The 24,273-nt window shown below is 39.0% G+C and overlaps 1 protein-coding gene across 2 annotated transcripts in view; it reads left to right on the forward strand.

Annotated features, from left to right (window-relative positions):
- MYO1E (myosin IE) overlaps positions 1-24,273 on the forward strand; it is a 141,771-nt gene that overhangs the window by 74,108 nt on the left and 43,390 nt on the right. For both annotated transcript variants that reach the window (XM_073303728.1, XM_073303726.2), the window contains exons 5-17: positions 371-458; positions 3,331-3,420; positions 5,032-5,163; positions 7,825-7,959; positions 9,223-9,355; positions 10,325-10,521; positions 11,915-11,995; positions 12,369-12,455; positions 14,119-14,205; positions 15,223-15,390; positions 18,102-18,187; positions 18,881-18,962; positions 21,365-21,471. In XM_073303728.1, coding sequence (XP_073159829.1) covers positions 371-458; positions 3,331-3,420; positions 5,032-5,163; positions 7,825-7,959; positions 9,223-9,355; positions 10,325-10,521; positions 11,915-11,995; positions 12,369-12,455; positions 14,119-14,205; positions 15,223-15,390; positions 18,102-18,187; positions 18,881-18,962; positions 21,365-21,471 — 1,473 coding nt within the window. The remainder of the gene's footprint in view (positions 1-370; positions 459-3,330; positions 3,421-5,031; positions 5,164-7,824; positions 7,960-9,222; positions 9,356-10,324; positions 10,522-11,914; positions 11,996-12,368; positions 12,456-14,118; positions 14,206-15,222; positions 15,391-18,101; positions 18,188-18,880; positions 18,963-21,364; positions 21,472-24,273) is intronic.

A 24,273-nucleotide genomic window follows, 5' to 3' on the forward strand; every position in this document is an offset into this window, starting at 1 on the left:
GTTCTTGGTTAAACAAGGTAAATCTCAAACAACTCCAGTGGAAACCTGAGTTACTCTGTATTTATACTTGTCTTCACTAGAGTTGTTCCTGAATTAGTGTATCAGAGTGTAGAATTTGGGCCTGTGTTGGAAAACCTTTTGGTAGGAAAGATAATTTATCTTTCTTCTTTTAGTTACGTTTTCCTCAGTGTTTCCTTAGAAAACTATATCATGAAGGTCTAACTATCAGACTTTTATTTTGGGGTAACCTCTCTATCTACACAGTTTTAGTGCTGCTGAGCATGGCAGTATCACACATTTTATCAAGTTCCATGTTGTTTTCCGGTCTGAACAACTTAACAGATGTGTCTTTGTGTTCCTCTCTTCCTAGCGGTGAAAGCGGTGCTGGAAAGACTGTAGCTGCTAAATATATCATGAGTTACATCTCTAAAATATCAGGAGGTGGCCCCAAGGTACAGGTGAGTTGATATAGTGTAATGTTGCTGTAAAGAAACCATGTCAAATCTTACTGTATAGCCACAATGCAAGAGATAACACTTACGAGGTAAATGGCTGAGCACACATGTACAGCCAACATAGATCCCCTAGCATAGAAACTGGTGTGGCTCTACTGCACAAATGGGTCTTCCAGAGTTCAGGTATCCATGAATTGTACTCTGTAGGGGACGGATGAATTGGGGCCAGGGATTCACCCCTGCACAGATCTGCTGGTCCTCCACCTGTGGATGGGGAGTCCATAAGATGAAAACCTACTAGTCTGAACAGACCCCTGTGGAACAGCTTCAGTGTTGATACTGAATTATTCAAAGGTTAAAGATTTTGGGGAAAAACGTTTTTAAGGGAATTTGTGACCTCAAGCTGTAGGGAGAAGAGTTTAATTTATAGCAACCAAACATTATTTAACAACACCTCAGAAAATCTGCTTTTTCTACAACGTCAAATATGAATTTTTACTAGACCTTTCAGATCCAGAGAGAATTGAACTGTCTCAGTGGTTCATATCTCCCATTAAATCATGGATTTGTGTTCACACATTAGAGGGAAAAGAGAAGGACCTTTATTAAACATAATTTTAAACAAATTATCTAGTAGGAAATGTAATTTCTGGGAGCTAGCTAGATTGGTGAATAGTTGCTTGTTAATAATTCTGAAACTACTGTCTGCACTATCTACACAAGCATTTTAACTAAAGCTAATGCAGTAAATTATCCATAAAATTCCACTAATGGAGTTCTATGAGATCATCGGCTGATTGACAGACAACTATTCTTGGTATGTAGTGGCTACCCTTTACCAGTGTGCTTTTTTTTTCTGCTTACCATAATACATTGGCCTTAGTACAAGCTCTGATGATGATTATGTTCTTCCTGTTTTGTTTGTGGAGACAATGATACAGGGAACATTGCACAGTCATTCAATAGCAAAGGGAAAATATGCATTGTGTTATTTTTGGAGTGGACTTAATCAAATTATAAATAATTGTTTCAGTTATTTTAAGTAAATCCCAGCTCTTCCTACAAGATGCAAAATAAACTCAGTAGTTACAAGACAGAGCTGATTAAACTGATACATTTTCTTGAGTAGTGTATTATTTTTGTGTGAAATTCAATCCTCTCTACACAAACCTGAATATACACTAATTTTGAGCAAGAAACTAACACCCTGATCCTACTCCCATTAAAGCAAATGGCCCTTCCACAGCCAATGCTTCAAACTATGGGCTGATGCCGCTCTACACCTGCTAGGCTGAGTTTTATGATAATTGAATCTGGGTAAGTGAGAATCCAGTGACTTCCTCATGGCCTGCTCCCAGCACTTTTCTCCTTGCTGTCTGATTCGAAGCTCTCACAGAGCTAACCATTAGCCCATCTGTGGTCTTGAGCTACCATTCCGTATGCAGGCAAAACTCCCATTGTCTTGACAAGTTTTGTTTGTTTTAAGGAATTGCAAGATTGGGCTCCAAGGTTATAGGTTTAATTAGTAAGCAGTTATTTCATAAACAGGACATAAATACTTTGAAACCGAGTGATGATGTGTATAGTGTTAAAATAATTATTGTTCCCCATCCTGATCACCAGATACTTTTCACTATCCAAACATATCCTATGTATTTTGTTTCAATTTTTAATTATTCAGCAGAGTTCTGAATCTGCTTTTGAAGCCCTACATTTTCCAAATTCTCTACCTTCTTCCATTTTATTCCATTTGTCATTGTCCTCAAGATTCCAGTTTCCTTCTCTACTTGTTTCATTATACTTCTTGTTTGGACAGTAGGTCTTATTTAGAAGGGAAGTTAAAGGCAAAGAGGATAAAATGTGGCCAGAAATGTTGCAACCTTGGGCCAGATTGTGCCGCCAGATGCACTTGGTATAAACTTGGAGTAACTCTGTTGATTTAATGTAGATTTATATGCAGTTGCTCAGGTTAAAATATGATCCTCAAGGTTTTTTGTCCAACTCAATCTAGCCATGATCCAGAAAAATAAAGTTTCTCAGATAAAATGTACTTAGTGAAACAAAGGAACATAGGGTTCACCATACAGGATCCAAACCATTAGTCCATCAAGTTTGGTAGCCTCCTCCCAGTGTTCCAGGATAAAACTAACCCATTTCTCTCTGATCCCGCTTCCACTCCAGTAAATCACTCAGCCATCTGTGAACTGTTCTACATGGATATTTGTTATTGTTTTAATGTTCCCTAGAAACAGGGTTTTAAAAATTGCAAGCCACCTACTAACAAGGGGAGAAACTCTACCAATTCAGGGGTAGGAGAATTCTACCACCAAGGCCAGTGGTAGTGGCTTACTGATACTAAGGGGTGGGGATCTGCACCACTTTGCTTTTCTTCCTCCTGTATTCTCGTCCATCCCCCCATCTTCCTAGCTGCTGCAAGAGTGTGAGAGAAAAAGTCTCTGTTACTTTATCCTTGACCAGAGTCTGCCTCTGCTTCCAACCCTGTGAGCAGCAATGAAACTGTCAAGAAACAGGTCAGTTTCATTGTGCTCCTTCTTGGCATAGCCAGTGTTGCTACTTATAGCTATCTGCAAGTTCAGGAAGATGACTGCATCAGTTTACTTTCTGTTTAAGTTTGGATGATTTTCTTCACAATTATAAGAACTAGAAACTGAATTTAAAAAAAAAAAACTTGCATTCTGCAGACATATTGGCAGATTCCCCCTCACCTGGCCAAGAGGATATTCTAAAGCCTGCTTGTAGAGACAGGCATCCTTGCTCCTTATATATATCAAGTTTACAAATCATGATTTCATATGAATGCTCCAAGACCTTGATAAAGATCCCAAAGCAGATTTTTTTTTTTTTTAAATTACAGCATGTGAAGGACATTATTCTGCAGTCAAACCCTTTACTGGAAGCCTTTGGGAATGCGAAGACTGTACGGAACAATAACTCCAGCAGATTTGTAAGTTCCTCTCCGCAAAAGATTGCTTTTGCTCCTAACGTGTGAGTTTGATTTTGGCATCTTTGTGAAGGAAAATGCTGGTTTTCATATAAACGGAGAGGCACACATTTCAAGGTCTCCTAGATGTTATTGCAAATGTTTGTTTCTATTATGGTTTGGGCAAAGCTATTTGTAAACAGTGTGATGTGTAAACAAGACAACTATCAACCTAACTGGGGCCTAATCTGCACTGAACTGGAAGGTATGAGCATATCTATTTTCCAACCCGTGTAATAATTAGCTGTGATTTTTTTTTAATGGGATGGAACAATTGCTAGGCTTCACTGTTGAGCATGAAGGTTATTCATCTTTCCAAAAAGCAATAAGGAATTGTTTTCAGCACTTGATTATAAATGTTATACATAGTAATGGGAACTAACACTACATATGCAGAATAATGGCCTGATATTGTACCCTAAGTTCCGTTTTAACTAACGTAGCCCTTACAACATTTAATTTGGAAGAATCACCATGTATTTATAGGTTTCAGAGTAACAGCCGTGTTAGTCTGTATTCGCAAAAAGAAAAGGAGTACTTGTGGCACCTTAGAGACTAACCAATTTATTAGAGCATACTTGTGGCACCTTAGAGACTAACCAATAAATTGGTTAGTCTCTAAGGTGCCACAAGTACTCCTTTTCTTTTCATGTATTTATAAAATATAGTGAAGAGAGAATGGGACAACGTTACAGTACATATTTGGGACCAAATACCCTGCTTGTGTAAATGGGCACAGCTCTATTTAATTAAAATGGAGTTTTATCCTTTTATACCAGCATGAAATTTGAACCGTGCTTTTCAGATTTTAGACCCTTGTTGAAAACATACTGGATATAATAAAATATAAATGTCTTCACAGACATTCAGATATCAAGTGAACTAAAATATACAACTAGGTTATCTGATGCATCATGCAAGGGGGAAAAAAAATTCAAAACTGTAGATATCCTTATTGTTTTCCAATGTATTTCCTCGTCTGTGACTACCTGTATTAGCAGTGTGCCTTGCTTGACAAACTTCTTCCCCTTTTGCTCCCCTTAGTCATCCCCTTCACAAAATAGAAGTAAGGGTATATTTTGAAGTTGACGTGGGTTGTGAATGCGGTTCCTCAGTCCACCAAGATAAAAGGATCATTGATATACATCACCTGGAAACAGAAGGCTGTATTAACCATTGGTTTAAGGGGTTGTAAATCTACAACACTGGAGTAGTTCCCACATACATCAGTAGTAAATTTAGCCATCAGTGTTTCATTTCTGCAATCTGCCTAATTTACACCTACCAAATAAGGCAGAGGAAAGAAGTCCCCCAGTTAGTCCTTACATATGGGTTAGTGTACATCTTTGTTCTAAAGCACTACAGAATTATTATGTTGGGTTTAGAATTAGGTAACTGGACATGGAAAAGTGGGGAAGAAAGTAATTGTTTCTTAAGAGTCCAGGCCTAATTTAACCTTGAAGTAATACAGAATACATATTCTAGTTAGTTTCCTTGAGTTATACTGCAACAGGCCTCTGCTTTAAGCTTAGTTTTTATTAATCATTCAAAAACCTCTCTAATTATTTGTTACAGGGGAAATACTTTGAAATCCAGTTTAGCCCAGGTGGGGAGCCTGATGGTGGAAAGATCTCCAACTTTCTCCTGGAAAAGTCTCGGGTGGTAATGAGGAATCCTGGAGAAAGGAGTTTTCACATTTTTTACCAGGTCCGAAATGTACAGTTCCTTTCACAGTTATTAAAAAAAAAATACTTCTTCCATTTCTAGTTTTTCCTTTATATTGGTACGTCTCTCAATGAAGTCATGCTATTGACTGCATGTTTAAAAGGGCAGTCTGAATGTTGCTAGGTACCTTCAGTGCACACTAAGGCATTGTCTAACATAGACTCATTCAGTGGCTTGAGTCTCTTTCCAAATCCAGAAAACAGTAGACTCTCAGTGAAGTAACAACATGATGTATTTCTAAGGGCCAGCTTGAAAATTCACTGTTACCTCCCACATGGAAGAGTTTAACAGAATATAGTAGATAATTTCCCTGCAGATTTTTTAAAACTATTCTGTAGAATGTAATAGAGAATGATAACTTCTGTCCTAGCATTCTATTGTCTAGCTGCAAAAGAGAAACAGGCATCATTCTCCATTAAACTCTATAAGATTTTAGGATTATTTTTATAGTACCCTAAAAGTTTCATCTCTATTGCAGTTCATAGGACCTTTCTCTAAGGGCTGTTTTTCTTTCACTACCTTTTGATGGGAAAGATCCTTGTAAGCTAAATACTGGTTAAGTTGTACTAATAGAGACAATGTCAGTACAAGTGACTGTGGGCCAGCTTCATGGACATGAAACATCACTGCCAAATGGAAAAAGTGGAACTGGAGCTGGAAGTGCTTCAGGGACTGTGCATTCCCCTTCTTTGAGGGAAGTGAATGCATTGTTCTTCTGCGCCCTACTCCTCCCAGTTTAGGAGAGGCTTTGACAAACTCTGAAGCGCACCCCATTTTCTCCTCACCCTGAAAGGTGGCTACAACATAAGCCATGAAGATGAAAAGGACAGAGGGGGTCTTTAGGGTTCTGATAGTGATTGCAGAGGATCCACTGGGGGTTTGTTCATTCATTTTTGGGTATTAAAGATGTGTCTATGTACATATATCTGAGGCAGCATGGTGGCTCAGTTCATACAGTCTGGTGATACAAAGAGATCAGGAAGCTTCTTTAATTGCCCTATCCCAGCCCTGTGCCACTCACTCCCAGCCCTGATCGGCATAAGAGGTGTTAGGAGGCATTGCTGAACATGTCTAGTTGGCAGCCGGTGTCAAGTGGAGTTCCCCAGGGGTCGGTCCTGGGACCGGTTTTGTTCAATATCTTCATAAATGATCTGGAGAATGGTGTGGATTGCACTCTCAGCAAATTTGCGGATGATACTAAACTGGGAGGAGTGGTAGATACGCTGGAGGGCAGGGATAGGATACAGAGGGACCTAGACAAATTGGAGGATTGGGCCAAAAGAAATCTGATGAGGTTCAATAAGGATAAGTGCAGGGTCCTGCACTTAGGACGGAAGAACCCAATGCACAGCTACAGACTAGGGACCGAATGGCTAGGCAGCAATTCTGCGGAAAAGGACCTAGGGGTGACAGTGGACGAGAAGGTGGATATGAGCCAGCAGTGTGCCCTTGTTGCCAAGAAGGCCAATGGCATTTTGGGATGTATAAGTAGGGGCATAGCGAGCAGATCGAGGGACGTGATCGTTCCCCTCTATTCGACATTGGTGAGGCCTCATCTGGAGTACTGTGTCCAGTTTTGGGCCCCACACTACAAGAAGGATGTGGATAAATTGGAGAGAGTCCAGCGAAGGGCCACAAAAAAGATTAGGGGTCTGGAACACATGAGTTATGAGGAGAGGCTGAGGGAACTGGGATTGTTTAGTCTGCAGAAGAGAAGAATGAGGGGGGATTTGATAGCTGCTTTCAACTACCTGAGAGGTAGTTCCAGAGAGGATGGTTCTAGACTATTCTCAGTGGTAGAAGATGACAGGACAAGGAGTAATGGTCTCAAGTTGCAGTTGGGGAGGTTTAGGTTGGATATTAGGAAAAACTTTTTCACTAGGAGGGTGGTGAAACACTGGAATGCGTTGCCTAGGGAGGTGGTGGAATCTCCTTCCTTAGAAGTTTTTAAGGTCAGGCTTGACAAAGCCCTGGCTGGGATGATTTAATTGGGTATGGGTCCTGCTTTTGAGCAGGGGGTTGGACTAGATGACCTCCTGAGGTCCCTTCCAACCCTGATATTCTATGATTCTATGAACACTGTACTTGGGTGATCCCCAGCTGGCATAACAGACCCTTGGGGATTATGACAAGCCGGTGTTGTTCAGAGCAGCCAAAAGCCACTTTGAACTATGCTGAGGATGGGGACAGTGAAAAACTGGCCTCTGGATCAGGGAGTCACAAATTAGTGGGGCCACCTGAGGAATCCTCCCTGGACATTTAGTCCTGGTATTGCAGACTTGAAGACAGACCTATCCTGACATTCAGTTCACATTTTCCTCACACCTCTAATGCGAGGGAGCTCGTATCAGCGTGCAGCATTGCAAACTGAGAGTCTTATTCAAAGATCTAGTACTGAACACAGAAGTTTAAAAAAAAAAAAATCATTCCTGGGAATGGGAATGAGTGTCTGTTCTTCCAAGCCAAGATCAGAGAAACCTGAGAAAGGTACACTGCTGGCACTGCGTTCACCTGGCAAATAAAGAGACTGTCTTCTATGACATTACAGCCTCAGTCACCTGTTCAAGAGCTGTCCTTCCCCAGTTGGAGAGAGTTAGCTATGTAATGGAATGATATCTGATTTCTGGTGTTTTTCTTTTGCAGCTTATTGAAGGTGCCTCCTCAGAGCAAAAACACAGCCTGGGCATTACTAGCATGGATTACTATTACTATCTGAGCCTCTCTGGATCCTACAAAGTAGATGATATAAATGACAAATCTGATTTTCAGGAAACTCTGGTGTGTTTTTTAAATCAGTGCTCTGTGTATGTGTATTCATTCAGCTATACCTTTTAAGGCAAACAGTTTAATGTTTCATATTTACAGAAAAAGGAAAACCACATGCTGCAAATTCTTGTAGATAAAAACTCACCCATATAATTTTAATTACCCCTTTATTATGAATGGGTGTTCTTTCTGGCTAGCGCTCTGATAATTCTGCTAAAATAGCCACGCTATTTATTTTAGAAGTACAGATTCAATAGAAAAGAAGATCAGCCAGTGAGCAGCAGGCAGAGAAAATGCATTATGAAAAATATTAAAATACAGCACAATGATTAGCTTCCACTGAAAAGTGAAAATTGAAAACAGAAAGCTCTCAACTGTATATAGTAGCATGGGCTGAAGGTTAGAGGAAGGGACTGAGGGCTTGTCTACATGTACAGCACAGTGTAGCGCTTTAGTGAAGACTCTACTATGCCTCTCCTGTTGGCATAGTTAATCTGCCTCTGGGAGAGGCAGTAGCTGTGTCAATGGGAGAAGCTCTCCCGTCGCCATAGCGCTGTCTACACCAGGGGTTAGGTCAGTATAACTGCATCACTCAGGGATGTGGATTTTTCACACTGCTGAACAACATAGTTATACCAAAGTAAGTTTACAGAGTAAGTGTAGACCAGGCCTGAGAATCCGGAGACCAGGGCTCTGCATCCAGCTCTGATATTGACTTGCTGTGTGACCTATGGCTAGCTATGTGGATACCTCTGCCATTTCCAATGCAAAACATTATTTAAGTGCCAAGTATCATCATTATTACTGTACCAGCCTATGTGGGACTTTGGCAAAAATTACAGATTAGGAATCAGATTTGTAAAAGAACCATTTACTATACTTGATAAAAAACTATTCTGCAGATCAGTTATAAGCCTAAGCCAGCCAAAATGTAACTATTCTAGAATCATGCAGTATGCAGTTTTCACTTTTGTTAGGTCTAAATCATCTATTTGTGTAACAGGAATAATGTTTTTATAATACACATTGTCTTAGAATCTGTGTCTCCTTCTTTAGTGCCTCAGCTTCATTTTAGCATGTATGATGAGCTCATCTAGATCTCACATCCTGTTGATGAAATTCTGTGGAAACTTTAATGGGATTTGGAGGCCTGATTGCTTTAAATTCTTTTGAAAATCCCAGACTTAATTTTTTTAATTCCAATTAATTATTCATGGTTTGTGAAAAATATGGTGAATGAATAATGTTAGTAACTTGATGTCTTTCTTTTCCCAGCATGCAATGAATGTGATCGGCATCTTTGCAGAGGAGCAGTCATTGGTACTACAGATCGTGGCAGGAGTGCTGCACTTGGGAAACATCAGCTTTAAAGAAGTTGGCAATTATGCTGCAGTGGAGAGTGACGAGTGTAGGTAGCTCTGGAAACAATTACAGGATTAATGATGATGCAACAGGCTGAGGCCCAGATGTTGCAAGGTGAACTGAGTAGTGAGCTGCTTATCCAAATACAGTACATCATTTCTCATGCTCTGGGATTGCTAATTTGGTTTCTCTTCCAAAAACAATATGGGGTCATAGTCCCTAGTTGCACCCCAGGCAATCTTATTGACTTAATGAGAGGTGGAGCAGCAACTCTCTCCAGAGCTGGCCTTGGTAGCCAGAGCATAGATGCTTGGGGCATTGCCCATATTCCTACCCTATCCAGGCATTAAATGAAAACACCTGCTGTCTTTTAAAAACGTGGATGGCAGGGCAACCCTAGTGTAGCTTACTGTAGAACCCTGAATGAGCATAGGAAGGAGAGTAAGAAATATTAGGTTTCAGAGTAGCAGCCGTGTTAGTCTGTATTCGCAAAAAGAAAAGGAGTACTAGTACTCTAAGGTGCCACTAGTACTCCTTTTCTTTTTAAGAAATATTAGGAGCTGGATAATTGTATCCTTCCTTATTAAGTTCTGAACCTTGATGCTTTTTACCAAGAACTTTTTAAGGTTTAATTTCACTTAATTTCTTTCAGTCTAAGTTCAGTGCTTAATTTTCATATTTCTTCCACAGAGTGGTTTGCTTGTATTCAAATCACTGGTGTAAACTGTCTTATATGTTCTAAGGTTTGAGGTAAACAGCTGAAGACCTTTTTTGGGATGGGGTGCAATTTATTTAAAATCCATCTGGGTGTAAAGACTTGAATAATTTCTTGGAAGATTTAGAGAAGGTTTTGAGCCATAAGTCCCATTTTTACCACATCCCACCAGGTTTATTTCCGATGACTGCTACTTGAGATACTTGTGTGTTTTCTTGTTTGTTTGTTTGTTTTTTTAAAATCTTTAAATCACCATCCGTTGGTTTAGTTAAAAAACAACAACCCTGGTTGTTCTTGCAGTTTTGGCTTTCCCTGCTTTCCTCCTGGGAATTAACCAAAGCCGCCTGAAAGAGAAACTGACCAGCAGGCAGATGGACAGTAAGTGGGGAGGCAAATCAGAGTCCATTAATGTGACGCTTAATGTGGAACAGGCCTGCTACACCAGAGATGCTCTAGCCAAAGCCCTTCATGCCCGCATCTTTGACTACCTGGTGGATGTAAGTTGAATTTTTTCTGATTAGGTCACTAGGGTTAAATGATGAAAGGAAAAAATATTCCATGTGGGCTTTCCCCCACAATTCTCTGCTTTTGGCCATTGTATCCTTCCCCCACTGCACTACATTTCCTCAAGCCTTAAACAGCTGTTAATTGCTAACCCACTGCTATACAGCCCTCTCCATGCCTCCCTTCCACACACACACAAGCAGGGCTCCCTGGTGGCTGCCCTAGAGCAGGAATGCTAAGGGCAGGGGAAAGGGGTGCAGAGAGGCTCTTGCATGCAGTACTCCTGCACTGGAGGCGTCCTTAAATTGCTTGCGTTCCTAGAGCATTTAGCTGGGGACATTATAAAGATAGTGGCAGCACTGGATGGCACAACAAGGGCATGGCCATGGAACTCGAGATAGTGGCTCGAAGGCCCATGCTACATCCTTTCAAACGGTTTAAATGGCTGGTGAGTGCCCCATCTCCAGCACCGTTAGAGGCATTATGCCTCCTCTCAGCCTCCAGTCACTGCTGCCCATGTGGTGTACCACCTTCTCCTCGCCCACCTGCCCTCCCCCCATCCCCAAAATACAGCTCATGCTTTCAGAGCCTTAATGTGACCTATAGTCTGGGGCACTCTCAGGAAGGAAGAACAGTCAGGTAGTGAAACTCCCAGGGGGAGTGGTTACAGCCTCCCTTCATTGTCCCATTCTTGCTGCTTTCCAGGTGCTATTCTACTCCCTCTCCCTTCCTCTCATGCAAGGTAGTCCCTTTTCAGGATGAGACTGTAGGCTGAAATGGGAAGGGAGAAACATCAGATATTGGACAAGATATTGGGCTAGCTGGAGCAAAGGTTTGTTCTAGGGTGGCATTGCTATTTTCTTATAACTGCCTCACCATGGCAGCTCCCACTGCCTATATAGCAGGTGTCACTGGTGTTTTGCTCTTTTAAGTTGCTGGCAAGGAAAAGCAGAAATTTAAAAAGTTTAATGGGAAGAATCAGGTTGCATATCAGCAGAACTCTAACTGTTGAGCTTTTATAAACGTTCCTTTTATTTCTTGTTTGCTTTTTTTATTTCTCTTTTTAAATGGTCCAGTAACTCTTTCTAATGAGAAACAGATTTACAGGTAATAGCTCTGAAGGCTCACTTGCTTGGATAACGTAATGTAATGTATATAATATATACTGTAATGGATAATGTAGTACTCATTTGCTAACTGACGATAGAGTTTACCTTTTTAAATAAAGTGAAATACACTTGCGGGGAGAAAAGGGGAGTTTCATTCGTCATTGCATATAAAGAGGTTATTTTTGTACAACCCAAATTTTTTCAGTTCAAAGTTGCTTAAGGGTTTAAACTAGTTTGTTTTGTATAAACATGTTTTTTCCTCTCTGTTTTTTATTAGTCCATTAATAAGGCTATGGAGAAGGACTATGAAGAGTATAACATTGGAGTCTTAGACATTTATGGCTTTGAAATATTCCAGGTAAGATTGCAAAATTCAGGATCTGAATTGACCTGATGGGGAGAGAAGAATTTTTTTTTTTTAAAACTCTGTTCAAAAGAAAGAAAGGAAAATGTCATCTTCCTGGGCATTCATATGAACTACAGTGCCCAGTGGTAATAAGTCTCATGTAATAAAAATGAAGTACTGAAAACAGCTTCAGAGAATCTCGGTCACTGACCTTTACACTGAGGTGGTGACAATACACGGAATAAATGTAAAATCAGCTTCCAGCCCATCATTGAAAATGTTCATTAAAACCTCTCCAAAAATTGCTTATTATAAAAAAAATCAAAAGCTGTTTAGTGTAGAGCATGAGGCTAACATTGTTAACTTTTTTTCTGTTTCATTATAGAAAAATGGTTTTGAACAGTTCTGCATCAACTTTGTTAATGAAAAACTGCAGCAGATTTTTATTGAACTGACACTGAAGGCAGAACAGGTAACTACACATTGATAATCTCTGAGTTAAAAATTCACAGAGTTAGCTGTCACCCTTTTGTTTGGTGCTGGACTGAGGTTTCAGCCAGTGACAACAAAATTTGCCTTTTTGTAAAGCAAGGCCAAAAAAAATCATGGCAGTTAACTAACCTTGAAAATGTAAATAGCATCAGTTGCAGACACATTTTTCTTCCAATACAGTGATACAAAGGTGAGTCTCTTGCACAGTGTATTTATGCAGTCATATGACTTTCTGACCACACGCGCTGTGTGATCTGACTCACTGACAGAAGTGGAAAACTGCAGCTTGGTTCCATCCCTCCATTTTTGTGGAAAATGGCACTAAAAGTTAAATGCAAAAACAGTTTGTCTCACCCATTTGTCTCTATTTTTAATGAAATAGAGAATTCAGTTAACTTGGCTGTACATTTATTTTTATGCTACCCATTTCCTCACTTCTCTACCCTTTTAAAAGCATGTCCCTTTCTCTGCCCTGGAATGTCTTTGCCAAGTTTCTCCTTACATGAGCATCAAATTCTACATTGGAAAACAATGATAGCATGCAATATGGCCAGAGAGGTATGGTCTAGTAGTGCAAGTATAAACCTGGCACCCAAGGACTCCAGAATCAGCAGCTAAGTGTTCTTGGGCCAGTATTTCCAGAAGTGTACATACACAATTGCACTTCCACAAAAGTCCACACAAATGACTAGTTAAGTATCTAGCTGGACATTTATGTATGTAATTGATACAACTAGGGCTGGTCAAAAAATGTTTTAATGACATTTTTCTATCAAAATTTTTTTTGAATTTAACATGTTTTTGACCAGCTGTAGAGTTGGTTGCACTCACAGTCAAGGAACTGTGCCCAGAAAGAGGGAGCATAGCTGGTCCTGCATTTTTGCATGTGCAGTTCTGAACATGCTGTTGTGGAGATCTGGTCCTTAGCCTCTCTGTCTCAGTTTCTCCATCTATAAACTAGCCTTGAGAATATTGACAATCACCTGTGTCTCAGGTATTGTGAAACTTGTTTTGTTAGTGTTTGTAAAGCGGGTTGAAGATAAACATGTTAATTGAAAATCCTGCTCTGATTAGTAACTGCTCCAGTCGGGGTGAGGAGAATGGAAGGACTCTGAGGCCTCTGAACAGCACAAGGTGCACTGGATGAAGGGGGAGGATTTTATCCTCTGCCATGTCAGTGTTGTGTAATACAGAGCTGGATTGTACCCCAGTATTATTTTTCACAAAGTAACTGTAATCTGAGATTGGGAGACATATCAGATCAGAACAAGGGAGAGGTATGTTGTAGTTGGTGTTTTGGTCACCAGTATTACCACTAAATTATTGAATTTATATTCAAAGGGCCAGATTCATCCCTGTGGTAATTCCTTTGACTCAAAGAGATGAATTTGCCTCAGAATTCCTGTATTCATTTAGGACACAGTTCCGTGAATCCTCTACACGATCCCATAGACATTATCCAGCAGGAATTATTGTCAGTGCTTTTGGCAAGATCACCAAAAAGAAAATTCCAATCACCTGTATAGGCAGGTCTTTTAAAACCATTTGAATAGTATAGAATTTATGTGTGTGTGGACTATCCTAAATCCACTACTAAATCTACAATGTGAATGAATATTTGGGTCTTTCTTTCTATCTCACAGGAAGAATATGTGCAAGAAGGAATTAGGTGGACACCCATAGATTATTTCAACAACAAAATAGTATGTGACCTCATTGAGAATAAAGTGGTAAGTTTTTGTCACAAATACAGATGCATGAAACTGAGACAACATTTTTCTCCAAACTAATAGTTAGGACTGCCTCGCTGTCAAGAGTAGCCCAGGGTTGTGCAGCAAGTGGGACACCCGAATCCCATATGGGTAACATGTATTAGAGATGGACCAAAATTAGAACCCCAATACTAGTGCTGGTCAAAAGAAAAAAACTACCCCATTTTTCTGCTGGAAAATGGAGTTTAATCAAAATCTAAATTTTCCATGAACTCCACATCGCACTGAGGTGGCTCAGTCACAGGGAGACCACACTGAATCATGGGAAATGGCAGTTGTAGTTTTCGCTCCCTCATGTCCATTCTCCCCTGTGGGCCCATAGGGGAGAATGGGACATGAGGGAGCGAAAACTACAACTGCCATGATGCACTGTCACAGCTCAGGCAAAAGCAGAGATTAACGTTTTGACATTTCCAGGTGGAATGTTTTCACAACTTTTTTTCCCATGAAAACTTTTACTATTTACACTTTTCCTCCTGATTTGGGATGAAAATAAACATCAAAATATCAGAATTTCCCATGGAACAGAAATTCTGGTTTGTTTGAGCAGCTCTACTATGTACCCCCACACAAAGTCCCAAACTTTGGTCTTGGTTCAGAGGAAATGGTGAACCGTATGCATAGCATTCCCAGTGTTGCCTCTCATTTATCTGAAATGTGGTTAGCTTTTGGTGGTGGGGGAAGAAAATTGTGTATTTGTGACAGCTTTAAGCTAAAAGAAATAGATTTTCTGGGCACATTCACTTTTCTCCCTATCATTAGAGCTATCTAGTCAATTCTAGGACTTCCAGTTCTTCCTTATCTTTGCTTTCATGCTAATGGACAAATTAATCCCCAGTATAACTCCATTGGCTGTGGGGAAATTACACCTGGGATGAATTTGCTCTTAGTGTTTTACTCTATCTACCTTGAAACCATATCACAGGTTTCTTTTCTTTTCTTCCCCTTCTTCCCCATTGACCTCTGCCCTGTCAGAATCCCCCAGGAATTATGAGCATTCTGGATGATGTGTGTGCCACAATGCATGCAGTGGGAGAGGGAGCTGACCAGACGCTGCTCCAGAAACTCCAGATGCAGATTGGGACTCATGAACATTTCAACAGCTGGAACCAGGGATTTATCATCCACCATTATGCAGGAAAGGTGCTACAAAAAAACAGCTTTTAGAAGGAAAAAAACCCCAATTATTTTAAATGCTGTCTAATTTCTTTTAAATAAAAGCACAGTAACCAAATAGAGGGGAAATAGTTTTAACCCTGGATTAAAACTAAATTATCAGTTGCACAACTATCAAATTTAGTGAGTCTGACCCTCCTCTGACTGCCATCAGTTTTTCACTGATATAACTCCATTGACTTCAAAGGAATTACTCTTGTTTTACACAGGTATAGGTGAGAGGAGTATCAGGCCCCATGTTCTCAAAGGACAGGTCTACACTTAAAATTTTTGCCAGTATTGTAATGTCTGTTAGGGTTGTGGACTTTTTAATGACATTTTTATATAGGCAAAAGCACTAGTGCTTTCGCTAGTACTGTTTATTTCATTTGGGAAAAATCAAATTATGATGGCAAAGTACTCTTTTTTCCAGTATAAAGTCCATCTACACTAGGAAGGTTTACTTTTATAAAAGGTATACTTTTATACACTGGCAGGCCTTTTCTAGTATAGACTGGGTTAAATCTGGGGCTCAGCTGTGTTTCTTCTCTACAGAATGTGGGTTTTTTAAATTTTTTGATTAATCTCACACTAGGGACAACGGTCCTAGAGTCAGATTAGCAATTTGCATCTGTGATAAAATAGTTACAACAAAACCACTAGTTAAAGATGTTATCAATTTGTATACTTACGGATGTGCAGTATCATTCAAGGTCAAAAAATTTTCTCCATGTCAGGGAGAGATTAGGTTAAAAAAATAAAATGAGATTAAGGACATACTTTAATTGAGAAGTCAAGGAAGAAGCCTGCCAAATTGTCATTTCTCCCTTGGGCCTTACCCTTACTCACACTGAGTAGACCCTTTATACTGTAATAAGTTCTGCTGAAATCAGTGGGACTGCTTGTGGAATAACATACTGCTTAACAAGAGAAGTAGTATCAGATTCTGGCCCTGAACTTGTACTGTGGCAGCATACTACAGGGATTTCAGAAAGTGTGTTATTTTATATATCAAATGTGCACCCAACAGGAGTAAGTTACAGATTTGCAGCCATAGCTCTGAATTTCCTTGATTTGTTGGTTAAATGTAGGTCCTTTGCATTAGTTTCATTTGATCAGTTATTAAAAATACAAAATAAAAATAACCAAGAAACTGATATAAGAATCAGTCAGTAGCATTTATGTGAACATTTTAAAAAAGGACCATAGAAAGTATTGGGTCAGTGCCTATTCTGTTTCCAAGAGAATGTAATAGGAAACCTTAGAATTCATTGAGAACTAGAATTAGAATCAGAATCATAACTGAATATGAAATATGGATATACAGGAAAAGGTGTTATGAAAAGTAACTAGTTGTATGTACATAGATACTTTTCACATATGAATATCCTCCCTAGTTGCAAAAGCAATCATGTATAAGGACTAACTGTTTGTAAAACTAGAAGGTGTGAAGAAAAAGCAAAAAGTATTAAAATATTTCTTGGAAGAGAAGAAAAAGTTTGACATGTGACTGACAGTTTGTTGCCAGAATTTAGACCAATATGAATAAAAACAGCTGAATTATAAGCCTCTGAAAAGTGGTGTTTCCAATGGAAACCACAACGACCCTTAACAGTTAAATTAAAGTCATTTTCTAATAAAATATATTCCAGCTGTGTATGACTGGCTAGAAGATCAGCAACCAACCATCAGCAGTAAGGCAATTGAAAAGAACATAACATACATAACCTTCTGAGTGAAGCCATGGACTTCAATGAGATCAAGATTTCACCCAGTATTTTCTTATTGTAGTAGCATGTGTACAACAATGAGGCGCAGAATATTTCGTGTATTCTGGTTGGCATAGGTTATTACTACAGGGGTTTCAGTATCAGTCTACCATACATATCTCTTGACATGGTGCTAAGACTCGCAGAACTTTGACATGCAGAAACACTCATTTCCTATTTCTTTCTCGTACTGACTGCAACAACTGTTTCCATTATGGACTGCAGTGCTAAGATATCATCAAGAGAGTCCTTTTTCTTCTTCTTTTTTTAAAAAGTGAAATAAAGGAACCTAGTCAACTTGAAATCTAGTCAGTTTAAAAAACAAACAAGTTAAAATTACTTTTGCATCTGTCCCCAAGTGTGTCTGCCAATTTTTGTGGTTTTTACAAATGACATTGTCTGTGGCAGTGTGAGATACCTACTGAAACCAGAGAGGAAGTGAATTACACAGGAGAAACACTGAAACTGATGGCATACAAAGTGCTGTCAAATAATGGTGTCCCTCTTAAATTTGGAATCAATATGCAGGTGTTCTGTTTATTATTTTGTACTAAGTCCTGCTGTATTTCTCCTATTTGTTCTTGATTTTTTTTTTAACACCGCAGTACTTATTGATCTTATTGAATTACAGAAAACCTTGATTATGCAGAACTTTTGTTGTTGTTGTTGTTGTTTTTCCCTATATGATGTTAAATTTATTCCCAGGCTGTTGCATCTCATTAACCAGCTGCATGGTATTCTTTTTCATTAAATTCTAAATACATGACTGACATCAGCTAAGTCTTACATGACAAACTCATGAGGCAAATTATATTCAGGGATTTATTGGTTACCATGAATCAGATCAACAGAAAAATCATGGGGGTTTTAAAATATTGTTTAATTATCAGGGTCTCTACTAAACAACATTTGATTTCCACCTTGACCCAGGTATCCTATGATATGGATGGATTCTGTGAGAGGAATCGGGATGTTCTTTTCATGGACTTGATTGAACTCATGCAGAGCAGTGAGCTGTACGTAGACAAAACTTGTTTAACACTTAACACTTTTGGTGACTAGAATGTTGGTTCAAGTAGATGCCGGTGGCCTGATTCTCCACTGCCTTGCACCATGTGTAGCCATTTACACCTGCGCAAAGTGAGTATAAAACATGACCAAATCAAAATGGTAGCATTTTGTAGCCAGTTTACACAGATGTGAATGACTATACACTGTGCAAGGTGCAGTGGGGGATCAGGCCAAAAGTAGACTAGATATGATCAGTGTACAGGCTAGATATGATCAGAATCTCGTCCAGTGATTTGTAAAGTGCTTTGAAATCAGTAAAAGAAAGGTTCTTGGTTAAAGGTACAAAGTAGCATTTTTAAATATTGTATATTTTAATTAATAATGTTGATATATTAATTTTTAAAAAAATTAAGGCTATCCATATAATATTCCTTTGAATCTGGGATTTTGTGACCCTTCAGAAATTCACGTGTCAGCGAAAGGGATTGCTGAAAAAGCACTGTCTGCAGATAAAGCTGTTGGAAAATGTTGATCTTAGATTGATTTGGTATGTCTGCATTCGCAACTTACTGTAAATAATCATGCATAGTCTACTAAACCACCAGTTTCTACCATGTATCCCTTGATATACTGCAGTGTGCACAATGCATGGTTGTTCTGTCCTCATACACCAACATGTCTTGCTAATTCTTTTCCAGACCTTTTATAAAGGCTCTATTTCCTGAAAACCTCCAAGCGGACAAGAAAGGCCGCCCAACCACTGCTGGCAGTAAAATTAAGGTATGTTCAGTTTATGCCTCTTGGATATAACTGGTGGAAAGGGCGGGGACAATTTTTCTTGGAGGTAGTGTTTTTATACTTGAAAACTTTCCTTTTACAGTAACAGGATCAGCTCAGAGGGGTCTGATGCCCTAGCCTTGATAGAAAGACCCCCTCCCTCCCCAAAAAAAGTCAGTTTCCCATCTCATAGGTACCTATACAAACAGTTACTGAACATTTTTCTACTTGGTATGACATCTGTTTTAGCTGAATTGATGAGCTAGACCTTGTGACCTCTTCATACTTAATATTTGCATAGTGCTGGAAAATAAATTAGTTGTATGAGTGGTAAAAACTTTTATTATGGTTATTTAGTAAATTTATTAAGGGAGAACAAGCCCAGCTACACTGTATCCAAAATAAGAAATGTGCCTATACTTCAAAGATAACAGGCCAAATTTCTTAGCTGGTAAATTGGTACAACTCTATTGACATCAATGGAGGTACACCATTTTACACCAGCCAAGCATCAGGCCCAGAGTATTTTGTTTAAAGGTGAATATTGCATTTGGGAAATATATACAGGTTTTTGCATTGTAACCATTTCAGAATGAAAGTGAAAATTCAGTCAACTTCAGTATTTCATTAAATGTCAAAAAACAAAACGAAAATATCCCAGCAGATTCTGCACAACTAACAAGCAAGGGAGTAACTTCAAATTAGCAACATTCCTGGGCTTTGTGAATGAATAGGGAAGGAGTCCTGGAACTTCACATACACACTGTATACAAAATCGCTTCATAACCAGGCCAACTTTGTAATTTTCCTCATAAACAAAATAGGAGTTCTGGACAGTGAAAAAGAGTGAAAAGCACTTTATTCATTAAATACTGAACATACATACCCACACATACTTATACATTGCATTTGGAAAATATATTTCCCCCCCAATTACATGTATATAATTTTCCTCCCCAAATACAATATATAGTATGTGTGGGTGGGTGGGTGTATTTAATGAAAAAAGTGGTTTTCACTGTTTTTCATTGTCCAAAACTCCTATTTTGATTATGAAGAAAATTACAAATCTGGCTTGGTTGTAAAGTAATTTTGTTTCAGCCATCACAACATTATATTTTCACTTTATGTGAATTTTTTTGCCCAGCTTTAGTTTGAATTTCCAAAATGGCAATTGGTGGCAGTGATAGCAGCACTGGCATGTGCATAATGAATGAGCCCCTTCAAACAGCTGCTTGGTGTCCTGCAATTAACTACAGATAACTTGTCCCTTAACAGCCCAGAAAGCCTGATCCAGTGCTCACTGTAATCAATAAAAGGCTCCTGTTGACTTCAGTGGACATTGAATCAGGCCTCACTGTTCAGATTTCTAGCATATTATTTGAAGATTGACCTGAACCTATGCCCCCCAGATCCCAAAGTCCCAAAAATTTGGAAGAGTTTGGATCCTAATCCGAATTTAGCAATTTCTTGTTATTATTACTGCAAGAAGGCTATTAATAACTTGAATTCTCACTTACGTCAAATAGATCTTAGCACTTTTGTCTAGAAAGCAATGTTAGTCTAACGACACTGCCCCTTTTGTCATATTTCACCTTGACTGTTGAGATCAACTGAAAAAAGAAAAGGAGGACTTGTGGCACCTTACAGACTAACAAATTTATTAGAGCATAAGCGTTCGTGAGCTACAGCTTACTTCATCGGATGCAACTGAAGCATTCACATAACAGCCCCCAGATTTAAATGTCAGGGGCTGGAGATAGGGTGATTTCATTTAAAAGCCATCAACTCTCAACTCACTCCCCACCCTCAGGGCATCCTACCATGGCAGTATATCTACTAAAGTGTTTTCTTAGGAGGTGGCTTGGCATGGGATTGAGTTTCACTGTAGTGGGAGTTGGTGGACTTTGTCAGTGGATGTAAAGTCAGTCTGGTTGTATTAATTTGTGCATTCAATGTGTACATGTGCCTAGAGATGACAATGGGTATATTTTACAAATCAAATCAATAAGATGGAAGAGTTCCCTTTTTTTGATGGAGCAAAGATGAATTATACAACACAAGAGCAAGAAATAGAAAGATAAAAGTCCAGTAATGTAAAAATAACTGATAGCTTCCTTGCTAATGACAGGTGGCCTTCAATTTGAGATTTTTAATGGAAACGCTTTGTGAATTGTGACTTTTTCCCCATGTATGTGACTATTTCCATGTAGCCCTTTTACAAGGTCAAATTGAGTCTCTCACTAGACAACCACGCTTGTGGGGCTACTTGCTGACTCCTGCTGCATATTATCCAAAGATACTGTGGTGGTCAGTGGAGCAGTAGACAATTGACACTTTGAAGAAATGTCCTATATAACTTACCTGAATCAGCTCATATCTAAGTTTTGTTCCTCATTTCACAGAAACAAGCAAATGATCTTGTTGGTACCCTGATGAAATGTACACCTCACTACATCCGCTGCATCAAGCCCAATGAAACAAAGAAGCCTCGAGATTGGGAGGAGAGCAGGTACGAGTTAGCCAAGTATGGGGTGGGCAGAGCCAAAGTAACAGTCCAAACAAGGCTTCCTTTGAGCAGCAGAAACATTTGTAATCACACAGCATGCCAGCAAACAGAACTGGGTACTCTAGACACAGTACTTGACAGAATCCTTCAGACCTGACATATAACCACTTACTCTACGGCCTCTCCTAAACTCTGAGGAAACACAGTAGTTTTGTTTGATTAGGATTAGTCATTAATGTGGTTAATCGTAGTCTTTCCCGAGCTAGTTGTGGGTAATCACAATTTACAGAATGTATTTGAGTAACTCCCGTAGTAATTAAGGGCTAAATTTTCAGAACAGTATAATAGGATTTACACAACTAAATCCTGGTACACACAAACAGAATGTAGCTTATAACTTTTGTTTGCTGCTTTGAAAAACCATAGCTTCTACTAGGTAGTTAAAACCCTAGCAGTCTGAGCAGAAGTCACTCTGGGTATGTCTACACTGTGATAAAAGGCCTGTGGTGCAGCCACAGCTGGCCCAGATCAGTGGGCTCTGGCTGCAGGGCTGTAAAATTGCAGTGTAGACATTTGGGCTTCAGGTGGAGCTCAGGCTCTGAGACCCCATTTTCCAACGATGTGTGTTGTTTTGCCATTGCTGAGGTAATTGGCAATGAAGTACAGGTAAATAGAATGCAACACACTGTGTGATACCATCCCCAGAGGTAAATTGACATCATCTAGCCTTATAACTATGAGCACTTTTCCCCAGTTTTTAAAACGAATGATCTCTCATTCATTAAACTGGATTTTATATTTATATTCTATGCATTGTGGTAAAGCCTCAAACACCCAGAAATTCTTCATAGTTGTTAGTGATGTCCCCAAGGAAAGGCAGATCTGCTCATATGCATATCCCTAAGCAAAACTGTGGTCTGCAGTTTGTTTCTGTAGTGAAGATTCATGGGACTGACCAAAGGGATTTTTTTGTTTTGCTGTTTTCCTTACATAGTATTGTTATCTTACTGCTGTGGGAAAGTTCAGTGACACTGGAAATAGAACATCTAAGTGGGTTGAAAGAGTCACAGTGATATTTTGCTGAACAATATTGGTTTAGCTTTTGAAAGGAATATTTTCCTGGGGTCATTTAGTCTCATGCACCACACCGATGAACACATATTTGAAAAATTATTGCGGCTGCATATACGATCTGCTTACAATTAGCCTGTTAATGGACTTCAAAAATATTGTTGTCTTGCTAAAGAAAGAACTTTACCCAGGGGAAGCCTGTGTTACTGTGTACTACACAAACCCATGTCGCTCCAGGTTTGTACTTCATTTAAATAGTTTCAGAAACTGTAGCACTCTGCTTAAGATAGACCTTGTATCAAATCTAAGATTCAGCAGGATTAGTTGCTTATTCCAAAATTTGGGGTGTTTCTTGAAAATGTGTTTTTCTTTCGATTCTGGTACAGCTGCTTGGCCTGAAATTTTTCTGTATTAGCAGAATTCCTAGACCTTGACTCTGCTTGAGGTTGATGCCTAAGGGGAGATTTTTAAGAGTGTCTTTTTCCCAGGAAAAAAAAAGGACAAAAAAGAAATGTTTAAGAAATGTAGTGTTGCTGGACACTGGTACTGGAAGAGTAGTAAGAAAAAAGGAGTTGTATTGTTGTTCCACTGCATTATTCCAGATGTGAACAGGAGGGAAAGCTATAAACAGGAAAATATATTTTTGAACATCATCTCTCTACTGTTACTACACCAGAAGCCTTGGAAGGGGTACAAAATCTACTTTGGTTCCTTGAACACTAACATTGAAATATGCAGCACTTTTTATAGTGAGTTTGAAGTCCAAAAAGCAACTTACATTGCTTAAGGAAACCATTTTTATAAACTTTTATTAAAAATAAAAAATGACTGGTGGGTTTTGTCATTGACAACATGGGATTTAAAAAATGAGAAATTATCCCCCTTTATAGTGTGAGTCATAGAACAGGAATGTCTCGATTTAAAAAAATCAACGGGCAAAAAAAAACATCCTGTACTTTAGAGGCTTGGAATGAAGCTAAACTTAGAAAATAACTCCAGTGAAGCAACAATTGAGAGCAATGCTTAATTTGTGCGGGGCTTGCCAGGGCTGAGCCCCGGCACCTCTAGTCTTGGCAGTTCATAGCCCCGGCACCTTTGGGTTTGTTTCATCAGTTATGAATGTAAAAAAATTGCTTGAGTCCTGGCACCTTTTTCGCTACAAATTAAGCACTGATTGAGAGGTACCAGAATTTGAAATAGGTCTTTGTAAAGAATGGAAAGATGGTAAGCAAAATTATATACATAATTTAAAGAAGCATTTTTTTAATGTGGTGATTTGTTAAATTAATTGAAAAAATTTAGCAGTCCTGTTGTTTCTTATTGCAAGCTATTCAGATTTGGACCTTAAAAAAAAAAATCAGTCATTTTAATACACACCCCCTCCAGCTCTCTGATGTGAATTATAAACATTCAGGAAATTAGGGAAATGCAGAGCAGTAAAGCAGGACTCCTACAACAGCAACAAAAGTTCACTGAAAGATAGTCCCTTATTCTGAGTTAATGTCTAAGCTTTAAGAAGTGGTCTAGCAGTATATACTTTTGTTTTTAAATTTAGAAAAATGTAAAATGTGCTCCCAAACTCCAGAAAGGGAGAATGAAGTCCCAAAGAGAAGCCCTTTCTTTTACATTCTATTTTCCCCTTCGAGATTTAAGATGAAATCCTCAGCTCCTGTGCAGAACTGAAGTAAAAGGGCTTTTCACAGAGGAACTATAGAGCTGTCAGAGGAATGGAGT

The sequence above is a fragment of the Lepidochelys kempii genome, chromosome 10 (assembly GCF_965140285.1).
Source record: "Lepidochelys kempii isolate rLepKem1 chromosome 10, rLepKem1.hap1, whole genome shotgun sequence".
Taxonomy (NCBI): Eukaryota; Metazoa; Chordata; order Testudines; family Cheloniidae; genus Lepidochelys; species Lepidochelys kempii.